Source organism: Solanum lycopersicum, chromosome 11, assembly GCF_036512215.1.
Source record: "Solanum lycopersicum chromosome 11, SLM_r2.1".
Lineage (NCBI taxonomy): Eukaryota > Viridiplantae > Streptophyta > Magnoliopsida > Solanales > Solanaceae > Solanum > Solanum lycopersicum.
Window position 1 is genome coordinate 1,510,537 of NC_090810.1, and position 24,656 is coordinate 1,535,192.

At 33.8% G+C, this 24,656-nt stretch overlaps 3 protein-coding genes across 3 annotated transcripts; all 3 read right to left on the reverse strand.

Moving 5' to 3' along the window:
* Positions 1-87: 87 nt before the first annotated feature.
* On the reverse strand, positions 88-2,409 carry LOC101266383 (uncharacterized). The gene has a single exon (XM_004250410.2). It carries the CDS (start codon positions 2,311-2,313, stop codon positions 364-366), a length of 1,950 nt encoding a protein of 649 aa, XP_004250458.1. The 5' UTR covers positions 2,314-2,409; the 3' UTR covers positions 88-363.
* Positions 2,410-5,614: 3,205 nt separating this feature from the next.
* Positions 5,615-11,820, reverse strand: ETR5 (ethylene receptor ETR5). Its single transcript, NM_001247283.2, has 2 exons — positions 9,394-11,820; positions 5,615-6,532 (listed from the first exon to the last, which is right to left on the reverse strand). The coding sequence occupies exons 1-2, from the start codon at positions 11,146-11,148 to the stop codon at positions 5,984-5,986; spliced, it is 2,304 nt and encodes a 767-aa protein (NP_001234212.1). The 5' UTR covers positions 11,149-11,820; the 3' UTR covers positions 5,615-5,983.
* Positions 11,821-15,288: 3,468 nt separating this feature from the next.
* On the reverse strand, positions 15,289-23,512 carry LOC101252942 (AT-hook motif nuclear-localized protein 14). Its single transcript, XM_004249870.5, has 5 exons — positions 22,603-23,512; positions 21,815-21,867; positions 18,694-18,825; positions 16,378-16,530; positions 15,289-15,883 (listed from the first exon to the last, which is right to left on the reverse strand). The coding sequence occupies exons 1-5, from the start codon at positions 23,018-23,020 to the stop codon at positions 15,626-15,628; spliced, it is 1,014 nt and encodes a 337-aa protein (XP_004249918.1). The 5' UTR covers positions 23,021-23,512; the 3' UTR covers positions 15,289-15,625.
* Between the last annotated feature and the right edge of the window lie 1,144 nt (positions 23,513-24,656).

Consider the following 24,656-nt stretch of genomic DNA (forward strand, 5'->3'; position numbering starts at 1 on the left):
CATTGACATAGACAGGAGTTCAAGTTGCAATTCAACTTTGTACCACAATATCAGATGGACGGTGAATTGAGGCCTCAATGAAACCCATTTCATCTCTTAAAAATGAAAGATAATTCTTATAGAATGGAAGAACTAAGCAATATAAAGAAAACTATGATGACTAATAATAAGAAGCTCGTGGAGCATGGAGATAGAAGCAGTAAACTGATTACTGCAGCTACTTCGGAAGAGAAAAGTAAGAAATTAGCATTACAACAGAAACATCAACACCACTGCCCGAGTAATTCTACACCATTCTTAACTACAGCATCCAGAAGACAAAAATTATAGCTACAACTACAACAAAAGAAGTGTCTTACTTAGCTAGGCAGCCTCTACTTTATCACCATCCACAGCATTGAGTATAGGAAGACTGCTAAGGAATTCATCAAGACCTTCAAAAAACCCAATTACTTCAACAGTGTCATCTTCTCCCTCTCCTGCTTCATTTTCTCGGCTCATTTGAATTATAGGCTCCTCAACCTCATTACTGAACTCCACATTCAAATCCAAATTCCCGAAGTGTTTTGCAACCCTCCCACGTTGCCTTCTTGTCTTACTTGTGACTCCTCTGTTACTTGACTCAACTGTTACAGCATGGGATATTTCCACACCACCTTGAGTTGCTAAACCATCTTGCAAATTGTCGTCATTGTTTCCTTCAACAGTTTTTGCCTTATCAGTGTGCTGTTTCTTGGCATTTTTTCTTGGGGTTCCAATCCTTGCATTCTTTTTCTTCACATTCTTTGCTTCCTTCCTCTCCTTACTCCGATTCCAATCCACATCTGACTCCTGACCTGACTCGGATACCTCAACAAACACATCATCATCATCATCTTCAACATAAATTGTCGGAGTAAAATGCTTTCGTCCACCCCCACTTATTGATCCACCAGCATTAAGTGAACTGCCAAGATTATTCACATTTATCTGTCCTCCAGTAGCATGACTGTTCACATTACTCCCTCCATCCCCCCCAAATCGTGGAGAGGTAAACATGGGCGAGAATGGAGACCAGCTTGAAGTGTTATCTGTATTTCTATTAAAATCCTCCAAAGACAATCCGAAAGGCATAAATCCCCAACAACAAAAGTTAATTTCTTTTCCATCAATAATTGGAGGAGGAGACGCAATTGTTACAGCTTGAAAACCCTTCTTACAATTTTGACACCTTAAATTACAATTAGCATAATCCAGAGAGTACTCATACATAATAAGACAAAAAGGACATGCAGTCCAGAAACTGGGAATCCTCTTACCTGATCCATCTACATTCCCTTCTTGCTCCTTCACATCATCACTAGTACTTGCAGACTTATTTGCATTGTTCCCCACTACATTCTCATTTCTCTCTGGGAGCTGTTGATTCCCATGCTGCTCTACTGTAACCACTGGTTCCCGCCCTTGTGTCGAGCTCAATCGGACACCAACTGGTGGGTTTTCTCTAGTTAAGCTTCTCACAGAGGTTACTGGCTGTGGTTGGTTCAAACTTAAGAATGTAGCAGGTTTTTCATCAGTGTTCGAAAATGAAATAGAAGTCACAGGTTGTGTTTGTTGTCTCAGAAATGTTACAGGTTGTTGTGGTTGCTGTTGCTGCTGCCCAATGTCCGAGCTTCCCATAGAGGTCACAGTTTCTTGCTCACGAGTCAGAAACGTCGGTGGCATAGAAATTCCAGCTTGTGGGTCTCTACTAAAGCTTACACCAGCAGCATCCTGACTAGGCAAATTCACAAACATTTGGTCTGCATTCGAACTAGGCATTGACTGATAAACATTCTGATGCACAAAATTAGAAGTAGGTGCAGTAGACGCAGCAACAGGGTAAAGGTTAAGAAAAAAACCCAACTCCTTATCATACATACTTTTCCTCATAGGGTTAGAAAGAACAGAAAACGCATCCACAACAAGACGAAAAGCTTGATCAGAAAACGGAAAACTGTTATTCTGTGGGTTTAGTAAAAGCGCAAACCTTCGATACTGCTCAGCGATGAAATCCACATTCTGGGTTTGGTTATGAGGAATCTGTAGAATAGAGTAGTAGTCAAAGTGATGATTGTTTATCCGTTTGTCGCCGGCGTTCAAGGTATCAACGATGCCGAGTATTTGGTCGGTAGCAGGTGCAAATGTCGGGTCGGCATCACGAGCCCGGGTTGCGAATGACTTGCTTCCAACTAGGTCACGATTTGTTAACAGTTTCTCAGCTATTGACAGAAAACGCAAAGCTTCTGATCGATTTGTTGGAGGGCCATTGTTGATGAAGAAAGGATGCTCCATTCTAGGGTTTTAGAAGAGAGAAAAATGAAGAAGAAAAGGGCGGAGTGAGAGTGAGAGTGTTGAGTTTCTTCTAAAATGAACTAGAAATACAAGTGTCACGTGGTGTCTGCAGATTTTGGGGATTAGGACATTTACTATAGCTTAGATTTGTTAGTAAATTTCATCGAAAACATTGAAACTCGATATCACATTTTGAATACATGATAAATATCTGTAATACGTAGTGAATTTGCATGTGTTTATTTATCTTTTTAAATGGTGTGAATTTGATACGATATATCATGAAATCTTAGATTTTGAAAAAAATAAAATACTTTATTTTATTGATTTTATCTACGTAATGGATACTTGAAAACACGAGTCAAAAAATTTCAAATTTTGAACAGAAAATAATTGATAGATTCATTTTATTATTTGTTAGGATTATTAATTGAAACAAGCGAAAATGAAATTTGTTGATGATGTTAAGAAAGTATCCATATAATAAGTGTTTTTCTTAATCAACAAATCTGTGGAAAAAAAAATATTATTCCATAAATATTCACGTATAGTTTGAAAAAATATTTTGTATATCACTAGACCTGAATCCTTACCTTTAACAGAGACCTAGACCATTTGGCCGACCTCAACCCTCAAACTGATCTAACATCAATATCAACCTAAAATATGACAGCGACTCAAGACTTGACCCTCGAATATATCCTCGACCCCACCTCATTACTTGATCCTCGACTTGGCCCTGATCTAACTATAATCTAAGACCCAACAATGACCACAGACACACCCCAAAATTTGAAGTTGACTCGAGACCTGAAGAACCTTAATATTGAACCAATGTCGGCGATCTAACCCTAAGCTAGGATTGACTTTGACATCGAGTTGTGGTCGAGCTAAGTTCAAACTCTATGTTGGGAGTTAGGAGTTAGGAGTTGGGAGTTGGGATTTGAGGTTGAAAGTCGAGTCTCGGATCGGGGTTGAAGTCAAGAGAAGGATCTTAGATGGAAGGTGGATTGAATAACACGCTTGGCCATAGAATTGAGAAAACTGTATGAAAATAGCAAGCATTTAATTCTATTTTAAGTGTTATAGCTACAATTTACATTAATTGTATTTCGTAGATAATGTTTCGCGCAGTTTGCGATATGGCTTGAACCTACATAGAACATATACTTTTCCAAATTCACATAATTATACAAGAGGTATATACAAATGAACCATATATACAAATCTAGAAAACTAAAATATTTTCAGAGGTACAAACGAACATGTTATGTATATGTATACATATTTAAAAAAATTAAAATATTCCATATACGAATCATCTAATTGTTCATAATAAAAATGATGAAGTATAACACATAAAACATAAACATATACAAATTCACATGAAAAATGCAATTTTCAGAGATACAAACAAACATGTAATGTATATGTACACAAATCTAGAAAAAAAACTAAAACGTTTCATTTACGAATCATCCAAGTGTTCATAATAAATGAATCTATAAAGAACTGATCAATTAATATCGTTAAACCTGAATATATAAACGATGTAACAAACACAATACAATTTCATTGTTTGACCTGCCAATAAATTGAATTATATAAACTTGTCATTCATATATATACAAAGCAGGGTTCGCGAACTATATAATTAGCATTCGTGATTATACAAATCAGGATTTCCATAGCAAATCATACTATAGTTATGGAACACAATTATTAAAATTATAGATATGGAACATTAATATAATTATTATGTTTGTTATTCCTAAAATTTACTCATAAAAGTTCGACTCGTTAAATTTGGCCCATTACCTTAAGTTAAGCTGAACATGCAAGTCTTTTGTCACAAAGACATGGTCTTATTAATGGATTTAGCCTCACGTTTTGAGTTGATGCAGTCCAGAGACTAGAATGATTTGGTAACTTGAAATTGAATTCCAAAATTTTAGAAATTTCAAAAGCAACAAAAAATTATTTTCACACTAAATTACTCACATATTTTTCAAAAAAAACATTTGTAATTCCTTTTATGTCGAACACAACTCCAATTTTTAAATACTTCCTCTGCACAACAATAGTTATTCACTATTGACTTGACACACCTTTTAAGAAACAATAAATAATAAGGATAAATATTACTATTTTATCCTTTCACTATATTAAATCTAATGCTTTGAGAAATATATTAAATGATAAATATTGGAAAAATTGTATATAATAGCAAACTAATAACCTAAATTAAATGGGATAGCTAGGGTTTGATTTAATTGTGCTCCATAGCAAACATTAACTAAAATTTGTCAGCGTCTCTCTTCCAAAAATCTCGCTCGCCACTCTCCATTCTCTCTCGCCACTCTCGCTTTATACACAGAAGTGTATAATTATGTTTCTGTTTTGTATAAAGCGAGAGAAAATTGTATATACACATGCAAAAATGTATATCTTCGTGTTATACACTTAATTATATAATTTACAAACATTTTACTTCAAATATTGCAGAGAAAAAGGTCAACGAATTATACAATTGTGAATTATACAATTGCAGTGAAATATAATTTTCTCTAGCTTTATACAACAGAAGTGTATATATTGTGTTTCTGTTTTTGTATAAAGCGAGAAAAACATATATCTTCTTGCTATACACTTATAATTATGCAATATACATACATTTTAATTCGATTCAACTGTATGCAAAACAAATTATACAATTGCAGCGAAATAGGCCAGCGAATTATACAATTGTATATGTATAGCAAATTATACAGTTTTATGTTTGCTATGGAGCGCAATTATGCAAAGTTTGCTATAGCATACAAATATGAATTTTTTGTTTGCTATATGTGAAAGTTTAATATTTGATAGCAAGGATAAAATAAACACAAAAGGTAAATTATCTCTTAATTTTCTAAACTGGACAAATATTGTTGGATAACTATTTTTACTATAGTGGACAACTATAATTGAACGGAGAGAATATTAATTTTCACTTTGAAAACAAAAATTACTTTTTATGGGAAGAATAAGTATCAGCTTGCAAGGGTTACAAGTCCTTTTCAAATTAGTAACACTTCTCCTTCTTGATTCTTGTATATCATATCTAAGTTAGCATTCAAGCATGTGGATTATTGATCCAATGAAGTGAGATTTCTTTCTTTCGATTTGTCGAACTTTAGATAGATAGTGTTACACAATACACATGTTTGGTGGAGGAGGTAGCAGGTACCCGATGAACTAGTCGAAGTAAGCACACACTGACGCCATCACCATGGTTTTTGAAAGAAAAAAAGAAAAGCACTAGTCAAAGTTTATAATGTTTGTATCCAAAACTAACATGTGTGAGGAACAAGTATAAGCTTGCAAGGATTAAAGATTTCTTTTCAAATCAGTAACATTCTTCTGTTTCTGAGGAAAAAATGATGGAACCCCCATACCACTATCTTGACATATTTCACTTCAACATAAGCCAAGAGAACTGAATTGCAAGCAGACCTATATACTTACATAATGGAAACTGGTGGTAGCTACATGGTTAGGAAGAAGCTTGTTTCATCTAACAAAGATGTAAAGCTATCTCTATATGGGTATTATATGATATATTAAAGTCTCCTCTCATGTTTTTCCAGGAACCTTTTGAAGTTTGTTATTCACCATTAGTACTAACATCTCACAAGCCATCACCACCGCCGCCCCTTTGAAGGAGTCGTTGAAGTTCATCAGCCAAGCCTTGTAGAAGAACAGGTTTCCTTATTAGACCATTCATTCCCACTTGTAGGCATTTCTCCCAAACCTGTTCCTCTGAACTAGCAGTCAGGGCTATGATCAACGGCCAACTACGGCTGCGGAACTTACGCACCCTCAATGCCACTTCATATCCATCCATTTCTGGCATTTGAAGATCCAAGATGAGTACTTGAAAGGTTGTTAGTGAAGGGCCCAGAGCACTCAGGCATTGAAAACCGGTTGAAACAGCAGTTACTTGGCAACCTAGTTTTTCGAGGAGCTTTCTAGTTACCAGTCTATTTACATCATCGTCATCAGTAAGGAGTACATGAAGGCCTCTGAACATTGTGCTAGAAATCGGTTGCTCCAAAGGATTTCTGTATTCAAACATGCGTTTCCTAAAAGATGACTGCTTTTGAAATCTGAGAATGAGTGTCATCCCCTGCGCATGACCCTGGGCATTCGAGGACATCCATATATTTCCCTGCATCATCTGAAATTTTATGCAAAAAAAAAAAAATACAGGTCAGAATAAGCAATATGGTAGCCAGGCTGTTGCTTCATCACCTTCACAAGCAACTTATCACTTCAAATAACAGATATAAGAAACTCAAGAACAAAATAGTTTTCCTGTTTGGATTATTTATTAATATCATAAGCAGCAACTATCGTAAAGTTGTTTTGAAAAATGTTTTTCCTAAGCCGAGGGTCTGTTGGAAACAACCTCTCTACCCCACAAAGGTAACGGTAAGGTATGTGTACACCTCACCCTCCCCAGACCCCACTTATGAGATCACACTGGGTACATTGTTGTTATTACAAGAAGCACCTAAAAACTTTACAGATTAAGAAATCAATTCTACGGATGAAACCTCTTCCCAAAGGAGAAAATGATGGATATTGTAATTACAAAATCGCATGATCTGTAGTCACACGGGAATAAAAATCTTCTTGACAATTGACTGATTAGATTCGTTTACAAGGTCTCGCCTAGACAGAGTGCATGAAATCATACTGAAAACACTTCCTTTATATTACACACTTCTTATGAACGTTCATTCAGTGAAAGCAAATGCAACTTCAATCCCAACACTAAAGTTCCAATATTAATAATAAGAAGATTAAGGAGAAGATGTAGCTATGCTGTCCGCAGAAGCCCAAGGAGTACCAATTTGCATGGGAAGTTATATGATACATAAACAGTGAAAGTATATATCTGAAACACATGATACATAGGCACCAGCTCACTGTCAGAAGCTACTTTATATTTATATGATACACCAGTTAATTGTCAGAAACTACTATTTTCTCACATTAAACCTAGATATCGAGAAATTGAGCCTCAGAAGCTCAACCAGCAAATTTTCTTCTTCAACCTTCCTATTTAACTGATTTAACATATACATACAAGTACCGGTTTCCAGTCTATCTACCATTTTCTGTGTATATTGGAGTTTCTTATAAGTTCTGCCAATATTATTTACAAAAGAAGAAATCCCAAGAAACTTGTATCAAAAGAAGAAATCCTGAACTTCTCCTGCTCACTTCGGATTTAGTTTAAGAGCTACGAGCCTATGAGGTCACACCACAAACCAGCAAAGACTGGTTCCTACAGCTCAAATAAACTGAAGCCAACATCTTTATCTGTGCATCCTTGTGAACACATCTTTTACTCTCATCTATGTCCAATTCCAAGCCCTTCCTTTCCCACCCTCTCGCACACACATCTGGTGCAAGCAGAAGTGAATGCTACATATCTATCTAATGATTATTTGAATGAAGATGCTTGTGTGTAGTTTCACATCAGGAACTAAGGTGAAGCTAACTAACATCTTACCCATTAAATGTACATATTTTGGACCCAAATGTATGGCCTAGTGGTTAATGAAGTGGGTTGAGAACCATGAGGTCTCGGGTTCAAAGCCCAATGAAGGCAATAAAACCTAGGTGATTTCTTTCCATGATTCCATCTGTCCAAGTTTTTATGAACAAGGTTACCCGGTATCTATGTTGGTGAAAGGTAGCCTGTCTCACATGAATTAGTTGAGGACTCGGGGTGCGCACCAAGATGGCTCGGACACCACTGTTAGCAAAAGGAATTAAAAAAATCAGTCCTACTCTTGTCAGTATAAGGCTGACTTACATGCTATGTTTTTGGTAGTCAGTCTCTTCATGGGTTTCAGGTCTCTCCCTATTTCAATTTTATTTATAGGTAAGATAGAGTTCTAAAGAAATATAACTTCAGTTTCTCAAGTCATGAGGGTTCTAATTGCATATACTTTCTCCCTCCGAATTGGTTCTACTAGAACATAAACACGAAGAGGTTGATGCCAGCATAATATGAACATATGGAAGATTTGGCAGTTAATAGGTAAACTTGAGGAAACCGGACAAAAATCATCCTGGCATATTGCATCCTACAAAGCTCTTTACCAAAGATTTACAGATGAAGAGGTATTAAAGAACCATCTTCTGCACAAGAAAGAAATCCTCAAGCTGCATCTTATTCTCTGAGATCATTCAGCTAAGCAGTAGTCAATAAGAAAGAGGGGAGGTTACATTTTCAATTAGTGGGTGTTTGGATTGGCTCATTTTAAGTAGTTTTTGGCTTTAAAGCTCTTTCTAATTTTTGAAGGTGTTTGGGAAAGACACTCAGTGCCTTTAAGCACTTTCTTTTAGGCTGAAAAAGTACAAAAATAAGCTAAAAGCCGAAAATTCAGTATTCCCAATTTATGGATTTTACTTTTTAGCTTATAAGATACTTTTAGAAAAGCCAATTCAAACACCCCCTTTTCAAGTTCCTCTCCTTCTTTCTCTTAATAGGTGATCCTACCGGTTACCTGAACCCTAAGGGAGTAGGATAGATCCTTCAAATTCAACTCAAATAATTTGAAATTGTGTGGCATTTCTTAGAAACCTAGGGACAATTTTTGTGCAAGAACATGCAACTCCTCTGACCATTTTAAGTTTATGAATTTTCCACCTTAGGATGTTTAAATGTTTGGTACACTTCTACAAATCGTCACATTTTAACAATCTAAAATTAGATTATGATGTGTACTCTCTCCATTTCAGACTACTTCCATGAACTCGCTTTGCTATTTTTCTCTACCACTACAATTATAGTATGCAGCTCAGACTTACCCCTAATTCTCTAGGTAAAGACATAGTCAATACCAACAGGGAGACCTACATGCCAACACATATGAATATCACACAACCCATGAACATTACTTCTTATTCATGATCAAGAGCTCTAATCATATACAGATACTTGTTAGCAAGATGAACCAATCTGAATGACAACATAACAAAAAGAACAATCGGGAAACAATATCAAGTATTCTAACCAACCTGAACAAGCTTTTTGCACATGTTGAAACTCAAGCCCTCCGTTACTTCCTTGCTGTTATGCCTTCTTCCACCAAAGTGAATAGTCGAGATTGAGCTATCAGATTGAGAGCCTTCAAGGCTAACCTCAATTTCAAATTTTATGGTCACATATTCGTCTGTCGTGCTTGGTCTTCTTGTTCCCCAAACTTTGTCATTCCCAGTCTCAGCTCCAGTCTCTAGAACGACTCTGAATATAACAGAGCCCTTACCAATGCTGACATTTAATAAGTGTCCTACCATATGTAATAAAACCTGAAAAGTTCTCTTTTCATCGCCCATCACCTGATTAGGCAAAGAAGTGGGAACATCTGTAGAAAACCCAAATCCCTTATAGACACACAAACACTTAACAAGACAAGAAGCCTCCCTGACCAGTAAATGCAACTGAAAGGGCTTCATTTCTACTGGAAACCTTCCATCATCTTTTGCAGATATCTCCATTGCGTCATTTATTAGTGTTGAGAGAACAGTGCTTGTTTTCACCATTGTGTCAACAATCATCCTCTGGTCAGAACTTGCTTTCTCATCTTGAAATATGGAGAGCAAACCCAAGATTGAGTGCATAGGCCGCCTCATACCATTGTTCATCACCTTCTGAAACGAAGTCCTTGCCTGGCTTGCCTTCATAGCATTCTCTTGAGCCTGCTGAAGCACACGATTTCTCATTTCTAGTTTCTCCCTCATCGTCTGAGACTCTTCAAGAACAGTGGCATGGGATAAAGCCACAGCCACCTGATCAGCAACTACTTCCACTATCTCCATCTCATCATAGCTCCAGACTCTCTCATCAACACTTGAAAGAACCAAAACTAAAATGGCATAACGAGTGTCAACCAACTCTGGAGTCCCACCTTTGAAGTCCGAAGCACGAAGCAGTGGCATCCGAATAGCAGCAACAGCACATGGTTCACCAGATCCTCCACTGCTCGAAGCTGCAAGAACTGAATCTTGCCTCAGAATCCTTACTCCCTTATTCTTTGTTATCTCCAACACATCTGGATCATTAATTGAGAGTGAACGATGACTTTCTGCAGCAGAACTGGGGCTTAATTCATGTGTTAAGTTCATCTGTGACCTACTTTCATTTGGCATCCAAACAGCACAATTCTGCAACTTTAAGGTTTTCGAAAGTTCAACTAGTGTAGTGTATAATATTGTGTGCTTATCAAGTGACTTCCTAATTTCGTGTGTCAACATACGGACATGCATGCTAGCTTCTGTTTGTTTCTTCATCATCCCAACCTCTTGATCTAGCTCTAAAACATTCTGTGCCAAAAAAAGTTCTCTGACCTTTATCTTTAGGAGAAGAGGGATCAGAGTCAAAAGGGTGATTGCAGTTGCACAAGATACAAGGGCAGTAAGGATTTTCGCAACGGTTAGGGACAATATCAATTGGAAAGAAGGATGAGGATTGTAAGTCCATCCATTGAGCAAATGTGTCAATCCACAAAGCACTATAAAAGCAATGAACTGAACTAGAACCCATTTGAAAGGAAGATTCGAGCGGCTAATGAAGTAAAGCAACTCAAGAGGGATAGAAAAGTAAGCAACAGCAATAAAGAAGTCACTCACTTTCTGGCAGTCTAAAATAGTATGTATACTCCAAAAACCATCTTCATCACAGCAATTGAAGAATTCACCATCATTAGCTGAAACAGATATAATGACCAAAGAAATCAACAGTACCAGAAACAACAACCTTAACATTGCCAACATCTCAATCCCCCTTTTCAGTCCATCCACTAAGCAAAACTTGATTATCTGGAAATATCAACTGAATTAAGATAAAAGCAGAACAACCCTTGGACTATTAGCCAAGTTACAAGAATGAGATCTCATTGGCTTAAGCCTCTACTAAATGTATTCCCAGATAACACAAGCCCCAATAAAATAATAATAAAAATGATCTGGCACATGCCTAGATCTAACATACATACATGCCAAAAGATCTAGCATACCCTTTTGACCCAAGTTCCCAAATTTTCAGTTAAACTAAATTCATCAACTATTCCTTCACCCACTAAAGGCCTCCTTAGATTTTCTTCTGCACACTCAGCAAAAATGAAACCAAAAAAAAACAAAAACAGAAAAACTAGCAAAACAACATCAAAGTTCTAATCTTTAGAAGAAATAGAGCAAAAAACTAGAATAAAGATTAGAAAATGGATGACCTTAAGCAAAAATCTGCAGATAAAAAATCAGGATGGGCTTGGAAACACAAACACCTTCCTGTGGAGCTTTAAAATCTCCACAGGAAATTCTTTGTATCACAAAAAAGTTTTAACTTTTTTCAGGAATCTTCAATACAAGAAGACCCAAAAATGAAATCTTTAAAAGCCCTTAATTGCAAAAAGTGAGAGATAAATGAAACAAGAAGGTGAAAGTAGGTAACTTTATGTCAAAATGATACCAACAAAACAAAAAAAGACACAACCCCTCTTGCCAAAATTCCACCTCTTGAAATGGGAAACTCCCAAAACACACAAACACATACACACACTTGTCAAACCTCAAGTTAGTACAACAACACCCACAAAAAACCAAGAAAACCCCCCAAATAAATGACCCACTATTACTATTTTGAGTGAGTAAACAAGAGAAGACTAAAACCACATTATACTCATTAGATTCTTTGACTCTATTCTTTGTGTTGAAGAAGAAAGACAACACCTTTAATTTGTCCCTTTTTTACTCCTTTTTTTTTTAATTGAAAGAAATCAACAAGGAAGATCAAGAAAAGAGGAAAATTCCAATAAATTTCTTTTCTTTTTCATATTTATATTAATTAAAAAAATAATTTTTTGGGACCCTCAAAGATTAGATGAAGAGAACCTAGACGTTCTTAATCCATGTCACTTTCTGTCAATCACAATAAGGCTCTTAAAATAGTATGGAACTCAAAAGTGCTTTTGGCAAAAATCCCATTTTTCTATAGGTACTATAATGTATTTTTTTTATTTTACTAGGTTGTAAGTACTATACAATGTTCTTTAATATTATTATTAGCGGGTTTGACGGAGCGATATGTATTTTTTTTTATTTTTAATTAGAATTCTTAAGTTTAAGTTAGTAACTTTTTTTTCATCTTTAATTAGCATCGTTAAATTTGAATTTCTCTAGGTAAGGAATAACTTTTGTCAAAAACGATTTATCATAATATCGAATAAAAATGTAACTTTTTTTAAAAGAAAAAAACTCACTACTTTATAAATTAATTACTTAGATTCAAGCTAGTTTGTAATGTTACGAATTTTATCAGATTTTAAATTTCGGATACATGTTATGTATATAGATCAAGACAGTGGCGGAGTTAGAATTTTCAATGAGAGAGTTTAAAATATGAAAAACTAAACACGCAAACTAATCGAAAGGGGATTCGATATTTAATATATATACATAAAAAAAGTAATTCTAACCAGAAGGTCGGTTATCAGATATATGAAATCAAACTTAGGTATAATTTATTCTAGATATTACTGGGCCAGCATTGATGAAAAAAGAAAAACTTCCCCCATCGCATCATTAACCGGTGTAGGATTCAAGATCAGGTTCAAGATTCGAGTCAAATCAACATATATTCAACTAGATTCACATGTAATCATCTCTTATATGTCGTTCACCTCTCTCCTTAAATCTGATATACATCTTAGATACATGTATCTACTATAATATGCATGTATTTGAGAATCTAATTTGCGTTCCTTTTATTTCGTTTGCTCCTTCCCATTTCAGTATATCTTACAATTAAAATATATGTATCTAGGTGCATTTCACTTAAAATTTGATATAAAATTATTAAAAAGTGAGATAATATAAAATTATTTCAAAATATAAGGAGAATTAACAAATATAATAGAAGTATTTATCGAATATTTTTCCTTAAAAAAAAAAAGAAGAGGGGGACTAATCACAGATGCAAAGTGGATTAGTGGATCTTATTATGGGGTTAATCAGACGGTTTATATTTGATAAATAGCATAACAAAGTGTGATTAAAAGTCGCATGCAATGACGTTGCATTATCTTGACCGTTAAAAGTTAATCAATGAGCTAAATCTATGATTTAATTAAGTTTTGTCATTTTAGAATTTAATCATTGGATCTATGGTTCGATTTCATGGAGTAAGAATAATAATTTTTAAATATTTATAAATAATTTCATATAATTAATGAGTATTCTTTTAATCGTATGATTACCTTATTCCACTATTTTAGTAAAAATATAAATAAATTTTCTCATATAAAAAATAAATCATTAAGTATTTCATATCTTGTTTTGATAACTAGAATAGCTTCGTATTTTTGAATTTAGAGACATGATCAAGGTTAATAAATTTTGTATACTTATTCAAAGAATATAGCTTTATTACATAAATTAAGACAAAACATAATTTATACCACACATGATTTAGTTCTTAAAATCTTAAAATAATAAATGTGTGAATAAAAATATTTTATTTTATAAATTTTCTTTTAACGAATAATTAAAATATAAATTAAAAATCATCGCAAAATAAATTTTTTTTATTCAAATTATTGAAATGTGAGGGGGTAGAGACACGTATTTGTAAACCAATATGGAATAGACATATGATTTATACAAATTTAGGAAAAAATATCATTTCCATGTTGGTTGAACTAATAATAATAATTAATATTGTCCCCCTACCTCAACTAACAAAATTTTAAAAATATCTTATATTTTTATTTTTATTTTTGTATATTTTTAGTAAATATACACAAAAAAAATAATAATCAAAAAGGGGACACGTGAAAAAGAACTTCAAACAATGACATACTATATCACATACACATTTTCTATAGTCAATTTTGGTCCATTCCTTAGTGAAAGATATTTGGTGAACTTAAAATAAGTTTTTTCAGAATTCGTAACGTAATATTCGTTAATTCACATAATTCATGTTATTGTTTTATTAATAAATCGAGTTAAAAACGTTATAAATTTCACTTATATTTAGATTTTACCTAGCTTGATGATATAAAAGATTTTATGTATTTTATTAGTAGTGATACTTTTCGCTTTTTTTTTGTTATGTTTTATTTGAATCGATAAAGTTACATACTTATTAAAAATAATCACCTCGTTAAATATAGATAAAGTTGCGTACTAATCACCCTCCTCAAACCTTGTGCAATTCCACTAGTTATATTATTATATTATAATTATTGCTTTTTGAGTAAAAAATAAAGATTTTTTTAGCAATTTTGCTATGATCCAATATATTACCAATTGGGACTTTTTAATGGATAATTGATTCTTAATTTTCCAACTGAAATGACCAAATTGACCTTTACACATTAAGAATATTTAACCAAAGTATAAGGGCAATATTGAAATGTAAAAAAAAAAACTTAAAATATAATACACTTTCTAAAACACATCGAGACTTGTGTAATAATATAAATAATATTATAACGGTCTTGTTACAAATTTCCACATCAAATATTCTATAGGCAAATTGAGATTATAATTTGAAAACTTTAAACAAATAAACATGTTTAATATGACTTTACTTGTCCACTTGCCACATAATATAGGTCAACAATCTAAATTTTAATTTTCTAAGTTCGAATAGCGAGCAAATTATCTTTCCTTTACTATTAATCACAAATTATCCATAGTTTTTATCTTCATTTGCGTCTCTCGAAGAAACAAAATTTATGAGATAACAAGTAGAGACTATTGGACACAATGAAGTAGTTGAAAACCTTATTCAAAAAAGAAAGACCTCGACAAGGTCAAAATCGTTAGATGATTTCTTTAGTAATAAGCAAGGTGGTCTGAACATCATCGTTTTTATCCGAGCAAAAGTAGAGAGTGACTAGACATGATATATTTTTAATACAACTAGGTAAACACAGACCTAATTAACTTCTTATTTCATCAGTATAGACAAAAGTCAGAAATATAAAGAATCCTAAACATACTCAACCAACAAAAAGAAATAAACAACTCTAAGACAGAGACAGCAAAGTTATTCAGAGAATTGGAAAAGAAATTCTGAGGTTTAGACATCAGAGTATTTGGGAGCAGTTTTCATCTGCAATGAAGACACTACAGGGAAGGTTTTGTTGCTAACATGTACAAATGTAAAGAGTGTATATTCTCTTAGAAAAAAGAACCTATAACTTAGGAAAGTTTATCACACTACTCCTAATACGTCACGTTTTAGCTAATCTCGAAGGTGGTCATAGTCCCCATTTTCTGGAGACTGGTGCAAGCCCTGACCGGTGGTAACTCTCCAATCAGTTGAATGTAATGGTGTTGGTTGCATACCGCGAGAAGGCATCATAAACTGACCTCCACCCATACTTTGGTTAGAAGAATCAACCATTGAACGAAATGATAATGGTGATCCACCAAATTGGGCGGAAGTATCATGCTTTAGTCCCCCAGTTTTTGAGTCAACTGAAAATGAGCCAACAATCACCTACCAACATAGTCAATGACAAGCTATCAGAAGATAGGAACTTAACGTGACGAAAGATGAGCAAATAAATAGATCACTGATTCTTGTCCTTGATTGGTAAGTTAATTACTTCATGTTTTTAACGAGTCTTTTTCCTTTATGGTGAGAGTCAAATATACATTTTGATCGTCTAAACTTGTACAACTAAATTCGTATTATCACAAGAGAACTTCAATGTTACACATGGAGAGATACTACATCAACCACTTCATCAGTGGAAAAAAAAGAAAGAAATAAAAGAAGGAAGAAATGAAGAAACAGAAAGAGACTCAAGTTAGGTAAAAAGCTATCAGTGAGAAAGCATGACAACTGTTGAGCTGCTTGGTACCCTTGAAGATATTTTTAATCTAATCTCTTATAAGCTAACCTTAAGATCAATATCTTAATTAATTCTGTTGATGGCTAAGAATTAAGATCATACTAAACAAATTAAAATATTCTTGAAAATAGAAAACCTGAATTGGGCCTCCAGCAATCAAGGGACCACCAACTCCACCTCCAATAATTTGACCGTCATTACTTGCCAGACACACACTCAGCCCACCGGTTCTGCCTCCAGTCTCGGTGCGTACATAAGATCCAGCTAGAGTGAGAATGTCAAATCGACCCTGGCATGAAGTAACACAAAGTTATGACACTGTGCTGTATACTTCAATTGACATGAAAGATGCGATAAAAGACCTTTTTCTCTTATGACTGGCAGAATAATGATGCTAATGACAGCTTACTATCACCAAAAAGGAAAAGGGAAACCCTGATAAGCTTGTCCTAATTTCTAGTAATACAGCATGGATATAATCTAGGCATCTCAAATGTGTCGTTCACATGCTAAAACTAAGACACAAAATTAGGATGGTCTTTCTTGGCCATTTGGGAGATAGTAGATGTGATCAAGTGTTGGTTGACATACTCTGATTACATCAAAAATATGAAATATTAAATCCTATTCCTCTTATTTGTTTAGTGAGAATCATGAAGACACTGTAGTCCTAGAAATAGAACCCACTACTATCTCTAAAACAGAAAAAATGACCACAAAATACAAGCTCTCTGTTCTTTGGAATGTTTCTTATACTTGATCTATTTTTCATTGTTGCACCTCAGTGTAAGTATAAAGTGTATGGTTGATTATCACTGGTCCCATAGAAGAACATAATTGTGCTTGAACCACAATATAGGAAATATGGCTACATAGGAACAAAGGGTTGAGGTGAAGTCTTACTTCAACTAAACAAGGAACAAAGAGTTAAACGCAAAAGAGGTTTCACATTACTGAAAAAATAAAGGTAAAAGAGCTACATGGTAAAAAAGTTGGCCTCTTTAAATATTACACTTAAATTCACCTCAAAACAAAAAGGAACTCATAGTAGATGTACTGCTACTTAGCTTTTATTAGTCGTGATAGCATTGTTTGATCATTCTTAACTCTACCATTCTAGGAGAACCTCACCCTCTCTCATTTTATTCTCAATCCAAAAGATTAAGGGTGTGTTTGGTTTCGACGGAAAATGTTCTCTTGGAAATATTTTTTTACAAAAGTAAGTAGTTTCCATACTTAGTTTAATGTGTTCGGTACATAAGCAAAAAATATTATTTAGAAACATTTGTGTACAGTCTAGGCAAACACTATATAGGTTTGGGAGGGGGGGAAGGAGGGGGTTGGGTATGTTGGAGGGTGGGAAGGAGACAATTAGTGTGGAACATCACTTATAAAACTTGTTTCCCCTAGTTCATTTACTTACTTTTAAAGAACTTGTTTTCCTAGAGAAAATATTTCCCAAAAGATTTGACTAACCAAATATGGGAAAACCGGAAAATGTTTTGCACATACCAAAAGATTTGGTTGGTCAAAATGTTTTCCTCTCTAGGAAAATAATTTTCTTAAAATGAAGAAAATGACTTCCCTAATGGAAGTAGGAAAAACAAGTTGCATAAGTAACATTCCACACTAATTGTCTCCTTCCACCCACCCACTCCCCATCCCTTGACCATACCCCGAACTCCCACTCCCCATCCCATCCCGCCTACATAGTGTATTGCTACATAACACATATATGCTATTGGGAAAATATTTTCTTGCTTACCAAACACTAAAAATTAAGTAAGGTAGACGTCAAAAGTATGAAAGAGGTGAAGTGATTATTAAACCTTTCCATGAACTTCCTTCTCACCCTTCATTACAAAGGGCCACAATCTAAAACGGTCAAAAGAAATTGAACATGATTGTGGCAACGGTTCATTCCTTAATTTCATAATCATAGATGTCGTCACACATGAATAGGTGGAGGACTTATTAAATGCATATATTTGGGGAGAGAGAAAAAGAACTAGCATGGGGTATGAAATCCTTGTGGAACCCACATATTTTCAAAGATAACATTTCTAGGAGATCATTTTCCATGAAAAACATTCCCCATGATACCAAACACACTCCATTGTGGCCTAGGTTACAGTAACATTATCGAAAATTTACAGTTTGTGAAATATGTGTGACAGTCAATTAAGAACCCCACGAGAATTTACCAAATTTCATAGATCATATGATGTAATCTAAAAATTCCAACATTGATTTGATGTGTCCTATTAACAGTATTTTTTTGCAAGTCATCCTGAAATTGTTGGATCAATCCAATCAACAACAACGAGACACAACCAACCCTAATTTCCTTCATTATATAATTGAATCTTGCTTTTCTTTATTATTCTTTAGACCTATGTCTGTCTGCAGAATCGACGCTTCACATTCAACAGCATCAGTAAGAAATTTCTACCTCATATGTAATACTTCCTCCAGATGTTGCTGGTTGACGCAAAGAGGCATTGGAGACTGAGCCAGATGCTGACAATATGCATAGTTCATGTTTGCTTTGTTGCATGAACATCATGATTTTCTGACCGACATCCTGTTAAGTGAATTGCAAAAATTGTATAAGCATAAAATGAGGGACAAAAACGTGCATAATCAGAAGGCGATTGCAATAAAAATTAAGTGAAAAAAATTGATTGGTGGAAATAAAGTAATTTATATTGAGAAAACTTGAAAAAATACATCTCTAATGCAGTGCAGTTACTTAAGAACTGTGATGTACCATTTAAACTCTCATGCATGTTAAGGAAAAACCAACATTACATTTTCTGACGAACAACGAAAGGATGAGTAAAAGGACTAAACCCCTGAATCATATATTTTCTTTTTGAGGATAAACCCCTGAATCATATGCTTGTGACAACAAATCAACGGCATCTCAAGTTTGATCATAAAACAACAGAAATTAGTTTGATATGCCTAATGCTCTAAGAACCGAAAGGAAGGTAATGGTATTAGAGGCACATTCAAGTTAGTGCAACAAGAAATATTGCAGGCACATTCAAGTTAGTGCAACAAGAAATTAACAATATGCAATACTTTTCATAGACAGATGATATGTCATGTTAACGATACACCAATTTGACTTTTAAAATCAATTTGTAACGAGGAAAATGATAGGCAAAGATTTCCTATCAGATCTAATTACTGAGGTCAGAAGGAACACAAACCAAAAGCATTCCAGTTGAACTACAAGAATAACATGGAACACAATGACTTAGGGAAAGGCGGAAATGTGAGGAACTCATGGCACGCCATAATTTTTGGAAAAGGCGGATATGTGAGGAACTCATGGTGCGCCATAATTTTTGGAGAGGGGATATCTTCAACAATAACTTAACCTTACCATTCTGTAAAAAAAATAAAAACCTCAAAAGAAACTTTGCTATTGACTTAAGTAATGGCAAGTGAAGCAAGAGCAAAGAAGAGATGATTTGTAGCAACTAGATGGAATCAAAAAGGCACTTAGAGAGCAATTACATACAATTTGGTGTGAGAAGACAAGACAATGTTCTCTTAAAACATCACTCTCTCTTCTCCATATATGCAACTTTAAAAAAAAAGAGAGAGAGAGCAAACTTTACATTCCCTTTAATAACAACAAGAACAAACGATCATACAGCTGGCTGTTTTCCTACTTCACTTTGTACTACATGATAATTACAACAACACATGGGCTACATATTCTTCTATGCTCAACCCACTTTGACAGACTATTAATAGAACAGAAAACCAGATGAATCAGTTCATCCTTTCTCCTTTCTGAGGCTGTGCACCAAAACTCAAATTCAATTTTCACCATGATTCCGGTAAGAGAGAAGCTAATACTTTCTTGATATAAAAATAAAAAGAGCGAAGCTAGTACTCAGATAGATATGTCCCCAGTTGAATTTTCTAAATCTAAGTTGGTAGCCACAAGAATCCAGAAATTTGTCAAATTTCTTGAAGCTGGCATGATTAGCAGGAAACGCTGAATTTCCCATAGGTCATTTTATCTGAGTTATCTGCTATAAAAATGTTATATCTGGAAGCAATTATATAAGGACTCAAACTTTTGCGCACATCAGGAATTTTTTTTTTTTTTAAAATCAATGTACATATCAGAAGAATTCATAGAAAAAACAAACCTAATTAAATTTTTCAACTAGACCGAACTTCTAACAAACCAATAACTTAGTATAACAAAATTATTGTACCAATAAGGAATCTAATCACGGGAATGGACAAGAATGGTTAAATATGATGTTCAAGCAGGCAATCAACAATTGATGTCACTTATATACAGTTTAGAGCATGTCTCCCTTATACATGATATCATTTACTTACATATCCTTACTTCACATAGACAATTTTGTAGTCACCTAATTAACTTCATTGTTGGCTTGTATCTTGTATATGTCACGTAGCTTTAACCTTAAAGGAAGTTTGGGAAGTTCCCTTCAGTCTTGACATACCAATAATTGTATGAGAAGAGTTCTAACATATAAAATATCCTTCAAAAAATAAATACTTCAGAGATAATAACCCAGAGTGCACAATTGTCTCTGTATAAATGAAATGAAGTCATGTAGTTGAGATCTTAAATGCGAAAGCAGATAAAAAGGAATGAACCTGCTAGAATGAAAGAGGAAAAGAAGTAACTAGTGAAGAAAGTCATGGTATCTAAAAATCATAAATGAGGAGTAACACACTCCAGGCACCAATAAAGAGGAAAAGGTTGAACACAAAGGAAAACCTATCAGCAGAATCTTCCTCCCCTCACTGGAGGTACAATAAATGGACCAAAGCTGAACAGATTTATGTATCCTTGAAACATCCACTATGATGTCAACAAGTTACCATAGCGAAAAAATACAAAACAAAATGGGTGTAAGCCAGCTAGACCATCTGGGAGGTGCTTTAGTCATGTAATGGAAGTATCATCAGTTGGATATTTAAATACCAGCTACAGTTTTCCAGAAACCCAAAAGTCCCAACACCTCTAACTTTCCCCAGTATAATTTATGGACTTACTGACTTTTCCATCCATTCTTTTTTAGTTTCTAAACTAGGGTAATTTCATCAAGGCAAGTATCAAGAAGGTACAACCAGTATACGACAACAAAATACAAACGCTCTTACCCCAGCATTAACCACATCATTTCTAGGAATTCAACAAGTTGATTTATATCTTCTATCCTAGTTTCCCTACTCCACAAGTCTTAAGCTTCGTATAGGACTTTTTTAACAAAAGATAACTGTCCTATCTAATTTTATTTAATTCTGAAAAAAGGTAAAGTTGATAAACTGTCCTATCTATTTACAGCTTAATTGATCCCTTATCCAATTTATTTGCTTAAAAAGAAAAAGTTCTCTTCCTTCAAAAACATTTTTGAGAATTATCTAGATACCTAAAGTGAAACTATCTATCAGAAATAGATAAAAGTATATGGAAGGAATCATCATTTATCATCGACTTAAGCATGGTGAACTTTGCATAATGAGAAGAATTATTAGAGAATTTGGAAGAAAATTTCTGAACATACCTCTCCAGCAGACACGGTGATGATATGAGGTGTAAAACCTTGACCAGCATTGCCTGCAGAAACCAATAGGATAAAATTTGAGTAAAGCAGACACCCTTCCACGCGTTAAGCAACAGTAACTAGGCCTTTTAAACATTGGAAACAGAGTACACTAGCTGACAGTTTAAACATAATCACTATGTAAATATATGAAGAAAAATAATTTAAGCACTTCCAATTACACATCCCATAACCTCCCATATCCCCCCGCATTCGAGCAGGGGACAGGATAAAACAAGAGATGACAAACCTGTCTATGCATAGACATCTAAATTAAAAGCAAATCATACTAATGGTGTAAAGAAGATAACTTTAGAGGCAAGTTGTGATTGCCTCTTTGTTTACTGAATAAAATTTTTATCCAGCAATGCCATTTATTAGACTGAGAAAGGGGCAACATAAAATGGATAAGGTAACATATTTTCTACTATATACAAACCATGCAAGATCACATTTTTAAAAAACTTCAGTTGAATGAAGGAAAGAAGAAAAGAAAATAGAAGTGGAGGAGTTGGAGGTCCAACACAAGAATAAAGTATTCATTAAACTAAGCCTTAAAATAAAAGAAAATAAAACAGAGATACTGAATACAAATGCTTTTATTTTATATGCATATCATGTGCTCATGTACCCTCTTATATATATAAATATAATGTATCTAAAGAACAGATTTTTAAAAATTCTCCAAAACAAAATCCCAACATTGGCGCGTGCGAGCGCGTGATGAAGATAACGAAAAAGAGACTAACCCAACGCAGCTAATTGAGATTTCTTCGAAGAACCACCACCACCACCGTCTGCTCCAGCAACATGGCTCAAACCATGATCCCTCTTTTTAGGAGGAGCTGACGCCGACGACAGCCTTTTAGCAGCAGCAGCTTGCTCCGGCGTGCTATACTTTCTAGGTCTCCCCCGCTTTCTCTTCACACTCTCCATAGTCGGCGACACAGCTGACGGAAGCGAACCAGTGTACACCATATGAGAAGCGGCGCCGACTGTGGTGTTAGCGTTAGCGTTAGCGGTTGGATTGTTAATTGATACAATTCCATTGGTAGTGGTGGTGGTGGTTGTAGGGTTAGGGTTTTGCGGTGGTTGTGACGGCGGCGGTTGGTGGTGGATGTGGTGGTGGAAGTAAGAATTCAGTCCACTGGTTTCATTCGGCTCCATGAATTATTTTTTTTTTGGAGAATTGAGATATTTTTTTTTCTTTTTTTTCGAATTAAATTCTTTTCTGTTTTCTTTTTTTATTATTTTTATTTTTGATTTAACGGTGTAGATTAAATTAGTGGGCCTTTAGTGTATTTTACAGCCGCTAGATTGATTCGATTGACTTTTTGAATATATAGATAATGTATATCCGGAATATAAGATACTCATAATTCGGATATATATGTCATGTGAATGTACAATCCATATATATATATATATATAAAAAAAAAATAAAAAAAGTCCTCCAACTACTTTTATAATAGAAAAAATAATTGTAAATTAGAATATTTTAAAATTAACAAATAAAAATAAGCTAAAATTACAAAATTTTAATTGATAAGTTGTGATTTTCGTTTTATAAGTTTGGAAGTTATAAACTTATTTAAACGGGCTCTAAGACGAGTGATCTGAATATTGAATTTGATGCGATAACAATAATTGGAATTAATATATTCGTTAGTAAAAATAATGTTTCTTTAAGCTCTCGAGACTAAAAAAAAGAGAGAGATAAATATTTGTGAAGCTATAAACTCAATTCAGTTTAAGTCTAACTCATGTCATCCACGTCATAAAGAAAATAAAATTGAATTTTTGATCTATAAATATAACATGTTTGGTTTAAAAATCATTAAAAAAAAATTAATATGATAACCAAATTTAATGTATAAAATTGAAGATCGAAGTACAAAACTAAATCACACTAATTTAATAATAAAAACCACACTAAAATAAATCTTATCCAAATTATGTCATTCAGTTAAATAACATGATCTTATCAATTTTGAATTCATTACAAGAAATTAAGGTGTCCAATTTGATGAATTCACCAATTTTATTTTATTTTTGCAAGTTCCACATTTGCACGTATATATTTTCTTTTATTTAAATTTTAAAATATATACTAAGCACATGTAAGTGATCAAAAATTCAACAAAAAATCTTAAGAACCTCAACTTAGATTTACAAACTATAACACTTAATGATTTCACAAGAGATAAGGAAATAAAAATTAATCACACATAAACAAATAAACTTATTAAAAAACGATAACAATTTAAGGCCTATATTTAAAAAAAAAAGATAAATTATACGATTAAACTCTAGAATCAATAATAAAGATGAAATTTTTCATTATAGATTTATCATAAATTGAAAGTTAGATTTTATCTATTTATTACAATATATATATATAACCGTAACAAGAAGCAAGATCTAAGCAACTTACTAAAGTCATAGCTAGGCCCTATAATTTTAGACTTATTTCTATATATTTTAGGTTTTAAAAGCTATATATATATATATATACACACAGAGTTTATGACATATCTTAATGAATTCAATAAATTTAGGTTGTATCAAATGAAATGTAACTTGAGAGTATATTGTACGCAGACATTATTATTATCTCGTGAAGATAGAGAAGTTATTTTCGTAAGTCTCTCAGTTCAAGTGCATCACACTTAATTAAAAAAAGAAGAAAAAAACAAATAAATCATAATTACTAATAATAAAAAACGAGCAAAGTGCACAAGAAAAAAACACTAACAATAGTAAAATCGTGTGATACTCGAAAACTCAAATAACATGTGATAAA

Bases quoted from the DNA above. Each gene is read 5' to 3' on its own strand.
- LOC101252942 (XM_004249870.5), bottom strand. From the start codon at position 23,020: ATGGAGCCGAATGAAACCAGTGGACTGAATTCTTACTTCCACCACCAC. The intron at 21,868-22,602 runs GTTAGTCTCTTT...TGGTTTCTGCAG, and splicing joins ATCTCAATTAGCTGCGTTGG to GCAATGCTGGTCAAGGTTTT. The intron at 16,531-18,693 runs GTAGAAATTTCT...ACTTCATGCCAG, and splicing joins GAGGAAGTATTACATATGAG to GGTCGATTTGACATTCTCAC.
- ETR5 (NM_001247283.2), bottom strand. From the start codon at position 11,148: ATGTTGGCAATGTTAAGGTTGTTGTTTCTGGTACTGTTGATTTCTTTG. The intron at 6,533-9,393 runs GTTGGTTAGAAT...ATAAAATTTCAG, and splicing joins TGTGCAAAAAGCTTGTTCAG to ATGATGCAGGGAAATATATG.
- LOC101266383 (XM_004250410.2), bottom strand. From the start codon at position 2,313: ATGGAGCATCCTTTCTTCATCAACAATGGCCCTCCAACAAATCGATCA.